We start from the raw sequence: 13,446 nt of genomic DNA, 5'->3' as shown, positions 1-13,446 counted from the left end.
ATGTTCATTCAAACTATTTAAATCGATTTAGATCGTAAGCAATTGTGTAGTTTCAACTCAAACGAAAACATCAAAGAAACCATATATCGATTAGAATGGGCAAAATAAGTTTACTTAATCGATATCTATAGTTTATCAATAAAAAAATACCAATACCCATTTTCTTATTGTTAGTGAACACAATGCCCTGATAATTTGACATTTTAAGAGAATAAATACCAATAGGTAATTTAACATTTGTAGTACCTTACCATTTATACTCTAATTATGGGACTCGGTGACCGAGTGTATGTATTCAAAGTTGATGAAAGGTTAATACATGTCGTAATCGGACCCGTGCCAGCAAAACCTTTACAATCACGAACATAGTTAGTCATAATTTTGAATATTTAATTTCCACATCTATAAAAGCATGTTCTTATAAATTAAATGGAAATATATTGATACAGCAAAGGCTGTTGATCATTGATCCAACGTTTACAAAAACGACCATATTTTGAATGCAGCGGCCTGCATCAGGTTTTTTTTATATAATAGGCAGGTTTTCGTATACAATATAATATATAGAGTGCCAGACATTTTGTGTTGTATACGTAAATTTTGTAAATTCTGTATATTGTCGTTAGTTTAACGGTGAAAAATGCGCTAAATATTTGGAAATCAATTTTGCGCTATAATAAGTAAGCTTACGTAACAGTATTTCCCACTGCGCTGGCGCATGTCAATGTGAATATTTTTTAACAAAATCAATACAAAATATAAATCAAACTCGTCGCCTCTGACGAGTGTGCTTTTTAATTTAGACGACTTACAGATTTACAATTACATACATTCATGTATCGACATCGATAGTCGATTCGAGTTCCTTTGGTTCCAATACGAAATCACCTTTTGTGTATTCGACCATCTAGCTTCAAAACCAATGACGAAAAATTCGTCACATCAAATCGGTTTGTATTATATTATATAATATCATATCATTTCATCATATCATATTATTTAGTTTTCTTTGGAATGGAATTTTAACTTATACAGAGAAACATAGTTATCTCACTCACCACATACACACTCACTCACATCATATTCAGCATGATATCAATATTATAAGACTCTTCCATATGTGGATATGAAGGATAGGGATATTCTACCCTCGGGTCACAAAATGTAGTAAAACCCGAGGCTTGCCGAGGGTTTTGCAACATTTTGTGACCCCGAGGGTAGAATATCCCTATCCTTCATATCCACTAAAGAAAGAGTATTTTTCTTTCATACCTCGACGTTTTATTCAAATTTTACAACTAAAATATCCCGCCATTTTGAAATAAATTCGATGAAATCCACGACTGGAAGTCGTTTTCCCATACAAGAAAAATTACAGGATACTTTCAACACGAATTCCGTTGTTTGCATATTTTAGAGTAAAATCAGTCATATTTGTGGGAAAAAATGTTAAAATTTTACCGAGGAAATAGAGATTTTGTTGACGCCGTGACGTCACGAGGTTTTATTGCATGGGTAGCCATGCAATACAGCCTCAGGCGACATGAGTGTATTGCCCTGGACCAGCCAGTATTACACGTGTAGGTATGAAAGAAATTGCTATCCTTAACATCAACACATGATATAATTCATCCTTATCAATAATCTATCTATGCCTGAATCACAAACACTTGAAACACAGATACTTTAAACCTTAAAAATCTAATATCAAAATTATGTCCTTAAATTTACATTTTCTTTTATTATAATTCAGTATGAAAGCAGCAATTGTAGACTGCGCTGAAAAATAATGCACATATGGTCAAATAAGCACAAAATTAAAAACTCAAATTAAGATAAGTACGAGGATTATATTCATATATAAGTAATAGAAATGTGGAAATGTGTACGAGAGGCCTTCTGTTGTAGGGACACTGTATTATATTATGTTATATTGAATAAAAAAAATGGTAACAAAAAAAATCTGGCTTGTTTTATGGGTCTACACTTCCTCCATGTATGTCTTACAGTATCTTGAGGCTGATCTCTAAATACATCAACTAAATAAAAATCATCTATAAAATATCTATAACTGTAACATGCAAATGATAATTATTGATCACGGATTTCCAAACGACGGACTCGCTTCCCCCAAAACGGGAATTTATGCGTTAAATAACTAACTGCCGACATTTTACAATATAACTCTGTATCACAGACCAAATCAATGTGAGACAATATGTCTCTGTCGATTGTGAGTTTTTTTCATTGGCATGCCTGATATAGTGTTTTGTCTAAATGTCAGAAGACTGCTAGAGTTATAGACCTTGTCCCAGTATCTTCAAATCCAAAAACCCGTGCCTGAACATTCTACTTCAGATAATGTTATTACTGTTTGACTAGCAGCTGCATTCGTATTTCATTGTTCAGTACAGCATCTATACTAAATGTGTGTCTGCAAGCGTTTTAAAAGAAAATTTCAATTTTAATGATAATGAAATCACATACCTATTCGCTTAAGGTTACTTTTTTCCTGACCAAATCACTTTTAGTATGACTGGGAATTTGTTTTTATTATCAATATTACATGTATGTCCAGGGACTCTTACTGGAATATTTCTTTCGATAGTTTAGCATTTTGGTTTGGGGAAAATGGTCTTTGTACATCCTCAGCATCACAACACACAGATATACACCGTGCACCTGTTTTAAGGTCAGCTAGTATTTCCGCCAAATGGTTACCAACTTTCCGTTGACATCTGAACTCTTTAAGTACTACATTCTATTAACATATAAAGGGCGTTACTGTAAAAATAAACCCGAGTGAAATGAGATAATTTGAAAGTATTTATGTAGTACTCAATAACATAAGTTATTTTTATATCATATTAGGTACAACTTTTATTTTTAACGATATGATTTCATAAAACCCCCAATATTAGTAACACTCACGATTTAAATGTGAGAATTTCATATAGATTTGAATATTTATTTACTATACAGGTCACTACAAAAAGACACATGATTTGATTTTATGTTTTTGTATTTATCTGAATTCCAATTTAATGTTAATTACGTATTACACAATGTTTTTATTTATATTTCGTTTTAATTTTGTTACTCAATGCTAATTTTATATTAATCTAGAATATCAGGCAGCGAATAATGTCTATTGAACTACAAAAAATAAAATAACAGCAGTAAAATTTATAATATTTAATGTTATGTATTATGTTATTTTTTCATCTATACTATACTATGATATACCTTTATAATATTTTTATAACCCAAACGTTTTTCTATTGATGTATAAATATTTGCTTTATTTAAAACATATTTAAGCATTTAAGTATCTATTTAACTATATAGACCATAGATGCCATAGGAAGATAGTTTAATGCTTATATTTACATAATCAATTCATTTGGGGTATGTTCATGAACATTGTTTAAGCTAGGCCAGGGAAAGCGTTTATCAAGACGGTTCAATCCACGAGATGAAACAGCCATCTTGACGGGGATCAGTTGACGTCACCACGTCAACAGTAGTGTCGTCATAATAAATACGTTTTGTGTGTCAGTTATACCAACTAATACTTCACTTTGCCTTGGTTATTTTATATAGTAGAAGTGGCAAGTAAATGTAAAAATTTAAGCATTAAAGTATCTTTCTATGGCATCAATGGTCTGTATACATGCCATCTTTGCTGACAATCTTCGTAATGCGCGCTAGCGCATTATGAGATGACTGTCTGCAAAGGTCTGGCATTTATGTAGATAAAATATGCCATGGGAAGATAATTAAATGTTTGTATTTACATTATCAACTCCCTTTAGGGTCTCTGCATTAACATTGTTTAAGCTAGACCAGGGAAACCGTTTATCAACGACAATTTAATCCACGAGATTGAACAGACATTTTGACGGTGATCATTTGACGTCACCACGTCAACATTATTGATGTCATAATAGTCACGTTTTGGGTGTCATTTATACCCACGTATACTTCACTTTGCCTTGGTCAGTTTATGTAGTAGAAGTGACAAGTAATGTAAATGTATCTTTAATATGTATCTCTTTCATATGTGGACATGAAGGATAGGGATATTCTACCCGAGGGTATCAAAATGTAGTAAAACCCGAGGCTTGCCGAGGGTTTTGCTACATTTTGTGATCCCGAGGGTAAATATCCCTATCCTTCATATCCACTTATGAAAGAGTATTTTTCTTTCATACCTCGATGTTCTATTGCAATTTTACAGCTATAATATCCCGTCATTTCGAAACAAATTCGGAGAAATCGACGACTGAGAGTCAATCTTCCATACATGAAAATTTACGTGATGCTTTCATAACGAATTCCGTTGTTTGCATCTTTCATAATAAAACCAGTCATATTCGTGAAAAAGGGTTAACATTTTACCGAGGAATTAGAGATTTTGTTGACGCCGTGACGTCATGAGGCTTTATTGCATGAGTAGCCATGCAATACAGCCTCAGGCGACATGAGTGTATTGCCCTAGACCAGCCAGTATTACACCCGTAGGTATGAAAGAAATATATATTACTGTATGATCTGTGTCTTAAATTAGGGATGGATTCATTAGTAGCTACATTGTAAGTATACTAACTATTCCATTGACAGTGAAACCTAACACGTCCTACAGTTTTCGTTCTGTTTATTCCCGGTAATAACTTTGAGAAAGATATTCGCTCAACACCATACAATGTTAGATAACTCAGTCTGGGATTGAACAATCTCCAAAAACACATCGTGAATGTGCCAACTTACATTATACTATTTTTGATTTTAGTTTACTTTTAAAATATAACATCTAGTGATCAGCCTGTCCGTCTGTCATATACTACCATACAAAGGAAAGATACATAGCGACAGTGCATCAGGAAAGAAAGTGAGCAACCACTTAAAAAATTATTGATGAAGAAGGTTCAACAATCAATTCTTATCATTACTACAACCAGTGTGCTATTTCTACTTTTAGATATTCTTATTTCCAATGTTTTATCATGTCTTTGTGTTCATGATTCGGATGTATTCTGGGTACTTGAACTGATTAACTCGCATGGCTGGACTAAACAGACTTAAATACTTAAATACACTGCTGATATATTATGAAATAAAGTGTTTATTTGTGAAATACTAGGAACATATCAAGATTCAAACACATGATAGAATTATTTTACATTTAAAAAATGTTCTGATTTTGGTAGCTTCATGTAAGGGGTTATGATACGGTCTGACCAGTGTAGGACAGCAAACATCTGCTATCTGTAAAAAGATCATTTTATTTATTTTTTAACTTCAATGGCACGAATGGCATTTGTTTATTGTTAAAGCTTCATGAAGTAGAAGAGAAATGATAACAATGCATGATCATAACTCATTATGCATGACTATAAGTTATAATTATATAAAATCCAAACATGCTTAATCCATTCATCACTTACCTTAAACATATATTTGTTCATCTTTATGGTATATACAAAATACGTCATATTCATTCATTTTCAAAGGTTATATCAACTATTGTATCTAAATTAAGATTAAACATAAGACTGCTAACAATTTGTTCCCTGCCAGTCCTATCTAACATGTATTTCTTCTCCTTGTAGTGTTAGAAAATAAAAATGAAATTAATGTTGTTTTTAACGTGAATATCGATAATACAGAAAATAATGCATCTATATTTCATTTATTAGGCTGGTTGATTATACTCAAGCCCTTGCTTGATTTACGTCTCATCGAACGGTTTTTATTATATTATATACGGTAAATTCCTTATGTCATAACAAATGGGTGGATCTCTTCGAAAAAAACCACCACCATTTTATTCTCCTGAAATGTTCGGAAAAGGTACTTATTATTTTAAATATCGTTTGTGACATTCTTTCAGAATATTATAATAGTGCCATTGTCCCCTGTCATAGATGAAATACCATTCGACCAAACGAAGCAGATTTATTCTACAGAAACACCTGGTATGACTCAGGGTAACAAAAACAACATTGCTTTCAAAAATAAGTTACTGTCTAAATAAATGTTTTTTTCCTCCTCTGTCATTTAATTTTATTCCCAATAACATCTCTGCTTTATACCTCCACTGTCCCTATGTGAAATACTATGAAGATAATCCATTATTCAAGGAATGCTCAGATTTACACATGGCTGTTTACACTCTCTTTGTGTTTCTTAATACCTGTATATAGAATTGTATTCTTCTTTATGTCATTATGAGCTAAACAAAGTACATACACTTCCTGTTGCATCATATTTAAATGCACTGCATGACGGGAATCGAAAGCACTGCCGTCCACAACTTAGTGCCGAATATGTGCTTGAGAGAGTCAGATCTATTGTAATATTGGTTCCCGCAAGACCCATACGATATGTTTGACAGCCGTCACATAAAGCCGACGGGATATCCAAATAAAACACATCAGAATTCAATATTGTAACACTAGCAGTAGTTGTTGGAGAGTTGGTAGTAGAACTTGTTGGAGCGGTAGGTGTATTTGGAGGATTGCTGGTCGTTGTCGTTGTTGGGATGGTAGTTGTCGATGTTGGAATGGTAGTTGTCGTTGTTGGAGTGGTAGTTGTCGTTGTTGGAATGGTAGTTGACGTTGTTGGAATGGTAGTTGTCGTTGTTGGAGTGGCAGTTGTCGTTGTAGGATTGCTGGTAGTTGTCGTAGTAGGATTGCTGGTCGTTGAAGTTGTTGAAGTGGTAGTTGTAGTTACTGCAGTAGTGGTTGTAGTAGTTGGTGTAGTAGTTGGTGTGGTAGTTGTAGTTGTTGGTGTGGTAGTTGTAGTTGTTGGAGTGGGGGTTGTAGTAGTTGGAGTGGTGGTTGTAGTTGTTGGAGTGGTAGTTGTAGATGTTGGAGTGGTGGTTGTAGTTGTTGGAGTGGTAGTTGAAGTTGTTGGAGTGGGGGTTGTCGTTGTTGGTGTGGTAGTTGTAGTTGTTGGTGTGGTAGTTGTAGTTGTTGGAGTAGGGGTTGTAGTAGTTGGAGTGGTGGTTGTAGTTGTTGGAGTGGTAGTTGTAGATGTTGGAGTGGTGGTTGTAGTTGTTGGTGTGGTAGTTGTAGTTGTTGGAGTGGGGGTTGTAGTAGTTGGAGTGGTGGTTGTAGTTGTTGGAGTGGTAGTTGTAGATGTTGGAGTGGTGGTTGTAGTTGTTGGAGTGGTAGTTGTAGTTGTTGGTGTGGTAGTTGTAGTTGTTGGAGTAGTGGTTGTAGTTGTTGGTGTGGTAGTTGAAGTTGTTGGAGTGGGGGTTGTAGTTGTTGGTGTGGTAGTTGTAGTTGTTGGAGTGGTAGTTGTAGTTGTTGGAGTAGTGGTTGTAGTTGTTGTAGTTGTTGGAGTGGTAGTTGTAGTTGTTGGAGTGGGGGTTGTAGTTGTTGGTGTGGTAGTTGTAGTTGTTGGAGTGGCAGTTGTCGTTGTAGGATTGCTGGTAGTTGTCGTAGTAGGATTGCTGGTCGTTGAAGTTGTTGAAGTGGTAGTTGTAGTTACTGCAGTAGTGGTTGTAGTAGTTGGTGTAGTAGTTGGTGTGGTAGTTGTAGTTGTTGGTGTGGTAGTTGTAGTTGTTGGAGTGGGGGTTGTAGTAGTTGGAGTGGTGGTTGTAGTTGTTGGAGTGGTAGTTGTAGATGTTGGAGTGGTGGTTGTAGTTGTTGGAGTGGTAGTTGAAGTTGTTGGAGTGGGGGTTGTCGTTGTTGGTGTGGTAGTTGTAGTTGTTGGTGTGGTAGTTGTAGTTGTTGGAGTAGGGGTTGTAGTAGTTGGAGTGGTGGTTGTAGTTGTTGGAGTGGTAGTTGTAGATGTTGGAGTGGTGGTTGTAGTTGTTGGAGTGGTAGTTGAAGTTGTTGGAGTGGGGGTTGTCGTTGTTGGTGTGGTAGTTGTAGTTGTTGGTGTGGTAGTTGTAGTTGTTGGAGTAGTGGTTGTAGTTGTTGGTGTGGTAGTTGAAGTTGTTGGAGTGGGGGTTATAGTTGTTGGTGTGGTAGTTGTAGTTGTTGGAGTAGTGGTTGTAGTTGTTGGTGTGGTAGTTGTAGTTGTTGGAGTGGTAGTTGTAGTTGTTGGAGTAGTGGTTGTAGTTGTTGTAGTTGTTGGAGTGGTAGTTGTAGTTGTTGGAGTGGGGGTTGTAGTTGTTGGTGTGGTAGTTGTAGTTGTTGGAGTGGTGGTTGTAGTTGTAGGTGTGGTGGTTGAAGTTGTTGGAGTGGTAGTTGTAGTTGTTGGGGTGGTGGTTGTAGTTGTTGGTGTGGTAGTTGTAGTTGTTGGAGTGGTAGTTGTAGTTAATGGTGTGGTAGTTGTAGTTGTTGGTGTGGTAGTTGTAGTTGTCAAAATGGTAGTTGTCGTTGCTTGAGTGGTAGTTGTCGTTGTTGGTGTGAAAGAAGTTGTAGCTAAAAAAAAGATAAATCTTTTAGATAGTGCTCCTCCGTCAAAGAAACAAAAAGAATATATCTATGTGATCTCTATTTTGATATTGATTTTGACGAAAACACAATTGATGAGCGCAGCATGGAATCGCTGTATGCAAAATAATTGTATTAATATTGACCATTAACGTCACAAGGCTATATTTACATTTCAGTGGTGGTCTATACTCATATTAGATCGCGAGCTAAGAAAATATATTGATATCACTGATATCATTCAGGTAGATAAACCACCATTTTGTCGGCAATCGATTAACGCTTCGATAAATGTGACGTCATAAGTGTGATGTTTTTATGCTATTTACAGTCTGTAAATATTTACAGTCAGATGTAAATTCACACCGCTTAGTGATAGCGACAGGCAAATGTAAACATTGTATAATATGCCCTAAACGTAGCCTATCGTAAATGCAATTTTGCTGTGTCCGTTTGCGATAAAGCCGCCTCAATGATATTGATGAATAGTGTAGAGCGCATCGATCAGTGTATCACATCAACTATATTGTAACGATGTTCGACAAATATATCAAAAATAATTTATTGTAAAATCCTGCACGTTTATCCGCATTAGAAAGATTTCAGATAAAAAATATCTTAATCAAACGCTAAATCAACAGCGTCTGATCTAAATCTTGTACCTGATGTCTCGCAAAAGAAATATTGTTCTGTAACCATAAAACTCTGAAACCAGTCATTACGATCCACATATGCATTAGGTGGACCGGATGTGCTGTTCCCAGATCCAAATTTAGAGTAGGTGACGGGTTGAGTAGTTCCGTCAGGATAATGCCAGAACCATTCAAGTGAGAGAGGATGTCGTTGAATATTTATCCAGAACTGCTCGTAGGGTAACTCTAAGTCTACAAAAGAGGCAAAGAATGATACAAAGTACATAAATTGTTTCTATATGCTATGGCGACCACATGTAAGCACATTAGCGTCATGTTTTAATTACCCTTATCCTCGATCAGCATATAATTAGCATTGCTCGACCTTCAAACTATATAATAAGTATTTTTTAACATTTCGATATTGTCCGGTCACATTTTATAGCGACGGTATCTGAACTTGTAGATTAATAAAGTACCATACATGTGAATCAGTGGTTACCACATTACTGTGTCGACCTGTAAATCTGTAGTGAGTTAACTGACCATAAATGGCGTTTTTAAGAAAGTCTTGCTCTTCGATCGTTTCCAGAGTTAACAGATGTGTGTTCGGATGTTCAGCGCAAACGACCCGTGCAGCGTTCAGATCGGCTTTGTAGGAGAATGCGTGATAAATACTTCCCTGGGTGGATTTGTAAAACGTAATAACGGCACCAACCATGCAATATGGATTTATCGGGCCATCTGCAAAACAACAGAAAAATTAGAAATATCACTTTGATACAACTGACTAGCAACTTCCCATTGGTTTTAGTTTAATGGTAGAACGCGTTTATGCAAACAAAATACATCGCTAAATTCGCTATTGTAATTGTGTATATAATTGCTGAGCACATATAGATACCTGCTGGAGAGCGATGACATATATGGTAACGCATTTCATAGAAATAAAAAGCAAAAAAACTTAGTTGCTGGCTCATATATTGTTTGATATGCAACAACATATTCTATATTTTACTTGATAGCTGGAAAGGAAAGCTTTGCATCTGCTTACCTTCAAACTCGCACACATAGTCGATGTCATTATTTGCAGAAATAGTATCAAGTTTAGATCCTTTCACCCTGGCTATGGTATGTGACGATTTTGGAGCCAAACTACCCCATCGAGGTGCCAGTCCAGTGGCCAGTGTCTGCGTGGCAGAGTCGACCCAGTACCAATCTTCACTGGACGTACTGGGTCGTTCTAGTCCTATGAGGTACTCTGTCTCTAAGTCATACACTACATGTAAAAGAATACATTGATATGAAGCGCAGAATAAAGCAGTCCATAGCCTAATTAGTGAACATCTTAAATACCCACTTCGTTTCCCAAATAAAACATAAACGTTGATTATAAACTATTGCAACGTCAGAATATCTATACTGATGGTCTTAAATGATGTTACTACACAGATCAAGTACATAGCGATGTGTAGAATTATGTTAACAATGGATATTCATTTTGGTGTTTTGTCGCGTGGCGCAGTGATAGTCAACAACAGCGCAGAAAAGAGGATAACGTTGTCACACAAGATGATCCGACCTGTGATAAAAATTTAAATTAAATTTAGATATCAAAATTAATATATATATATATATATATATATATATATATTTGAATTGCACTGGGCTCGGTAAGTATAGAACTATCAGTAAACTTTGAGATTCTCCAAAATTACCAAACTGCATTCACATTTTAAAACGTAAAAGTTGTTTTGATATTTGCATGAACCTTTAAGGTCCAACATGATTGAAATACCTAAAGCAACAAATTAGGGAACAACCAAGCGAAATTGCACTATGTATACAAGATTGAGCCAAGGATAGAATTATGAACCGGCCACTGACTGGCTGGTTAATTATGAATTTCAAAGGTAAAAAATGTTTTTTGAAGCCAATTATTCAAAGATAAGAATGATATGAATTTGGAAATTCAGATTGAAATTTAGGCAACAATCAATTTTGATAATGAAAAGATAAAAACTAAAAACAATAGAATTTCAGGACTTTTAAATGCAAAATGCACCTTATTTCAAATGGCTACCCTGGTTGGAGTTTGAGCTAAAGGACACAAACTTTTTTCCTATTTAGTGTAATATGAGAACCTAGACTTTAATTAGAGCACACAATAGCTAATTACTATCACTAATATTAAGCTGTTTTGATAATACATTACACAACTTTAACAAACTTTAACGCGGTGGTCTAAGAAAAATACATAGTTGGATGTTCTCTGTAACGCATTAACTTTTATTATTTTTATTTTTATTACACATAAACACTTTCATAAGATAACTTACATGACAACCTAGCCAGCAACCACTGCTGTTCCGAGTCTGTTTCGATATGGGCCAGATAGCCGCCTTGGGATTCACACGCAGCACGTGCATCGACATACCTTTCTTCAGTGTCAGTATTGATTTGATACCGATGATTGTCTTTGCAGAAACCGGCTAATAAATCTTCATATTGAAATCGAGGAAAAGAAAAATTAAGTTTTTTGAATTTGATATACAGATTCACTTGCTCTTTTAAAATCAGCCGTGCTAATTCCATTTTTTACGATTTTATATGGAATATGTAAGAGTAAATCTTAAACAAAATATATTCGATAAAATACGAAGATACGAAATAAAACGCTACGGTTAGTCTAGAAACTTGTAATTCAAGTATCTGACACTGAATGTCTTATTACAAACAGATGACAAAATAACAAAACAAAATGTGACACAAGGGGTTCACGACACATAAAGGCTTATGGTTTCTGAGATATTTATCAACAAAGATCATCAGAGTTCACTTATATATGAGATGTGTTTTTCAAAGGTAACCTTACCATCTGCACCGCTCTTTGTGTATCTTATTGTCAGAACCAGGAGAAATAAGCCAAATCCAGACATATTATTTTACTGAAAAAATAATATTACAAATACAATTGTACAAGTAAAAGGAAAGGGAAAGTAAAAAAAAAATACATGTTGATTTTTTTATTGGAATGGAGTTTTGTTTACTGTGATTGACAAAAATAGTTGAAATTTTGTATGATAATAAAATATGATAACAAATTGCAATTTGGATATTTTGAAAGAGACTTTCACATCCTAGTTTTTTCAATCATTCTGAAATAAGTGAACAGCAACAATTTCAGGAATTATTTTTGTTATCAGAGCTTGCTTGCCAAATGTATACTTTTCCTTTCATTGTAGACATTATAGAATGACATGCTGCAGATTGCTTTATCTCATATATATTTATAACATATTATAAAAATATTTTTTATACAAACAATATTTCAGTGAACAAAAGTTATGATGAAATTCAATTATGTTGACAAAAAGATAATTTTGTCGTCAAAACATCACTTTCGTCTCTTCATTTCTGTAATGATAAAGATAAATTTTGTTAAACAAAATTATCTTTCAGTGGACAATAATCATTTTTGTTATGACAAATTTCATTTTTGTGGACAGAATTCATATTCGTCTCTACAGAATTCAATTCCGTCTCGACAGAATTCAATTTCGTCTCGACAAATTCAATTTCGTCTCGACAGAAATCATTTTCGTCAGTTAAGTTTGCAAATGAGTCCATGTTTGACCTTTACTTATAAGCTGCTTATATAACCGATTGGTTGAAACGGTTGCAGGTCGTTTGCTAAGTCAATCTCTCCCAGGGTGAATTGAATTTTGTGTTCAATTTTCACTTTTATCTAACAAAACTCATTTTCGTCCACAAAATTGAATTTTGTTATGACTGAAATGAATTTTGTGTAGACAAAATTGAATGATGTGTGCTGAAAGATCATTTTGTAAGACGAAAATGATTTCGTTATGACAGAAATCAATTTCTGATTTTGATTACAAAAATATGAAGTCCAAATCGGCGCCCAATACTACGGCATTTGTACGTATATTTTGTACTTTTATTTGCGTAACATTTATATTGACATTCGAGCTTTTCGAAAAAAACCACGCAAATTAAAAATTCTATCTCACGGAAATAAATACTTATACTATTATATGATTGCATACCTTTCCACATTATGAAAAAATATTATTATAAAAAAGAAGAAGAAGCTTACCTCTTCTAAACTGCACTGTAATAATGATGTGTGTTGGCTATATTCTGCAGTGGGTAGTCTCCAACAGACTGGCGATAACAAGATTAAGATATCATTCCATACCGTTTTAACTTTAAGCCAGAGAAATTAAAGAATTCATATATTTATTTAATGATTAATAACTATTTGATCGCGTTGTTATCTTTTTAGTTCATGTGTACCGACCACAACAATTGCGACTATTTCTGAACGGAATCATGCAATACTTTGAGGTGTTAATATTTACACCAGTTTAAAAGAATTCAAACTAATCGATAGAGGTCAC

General features: G+C 34.6%; 1 protein-coding gene across 1 annotated transcript; it reads right to left on the bottom strand.

Moving 5' to 3' along the window:
- Positions 1–5,105: 5,105 nt before the first annotated feature.
- On the bottom strand, positions 5,106–13,230 carry LOC138317536 (mucin-2-like). The gene is made up of 7 exons (XM_069259278.1): positions 13,143–13,230; positions 11,898–11,970; positions 11,362–11,523; positions 10,077–10,301; positions 9,569–9,766; positions 9,053–9,274; positions 5,106–8,378 (listed from the first exon to the last, which is right to left on the bottom strand). The coding sequence occupies exons 2-7, from the start codon at positions 11,959–11,961 to the stop codon at positions 6,229–6,231; spliced, it is 3,021 nt and encodes a 1,006-aa protein (XP_069115379.1). The 5' UTR covers positions 11,962–11,970; positions 13,143–13,230; the 3' UTR covers positions 5,106–6,228.
- Between the last annotated feature and the right edge of the window lie 216 nt (positions 13,231–13,446).

The sequence above is a fragment of the Argopecten irradians genome, chromosome 3 (assembly GCF_041381155.1).
Source record: "Argopecten irradians isolate NY chromosome 3, Ai_NY, whole genome shotgun sequence".
Lineage (NCBI taxonomy): Eukaryota > Metazoa > Mollusca > Bivalvia > Pectinida > Pectinidae > Argopecten > Argopecten irradians.
This window is presented reverse-complemented; position numbering and strand designations above follow the sequence as displayed.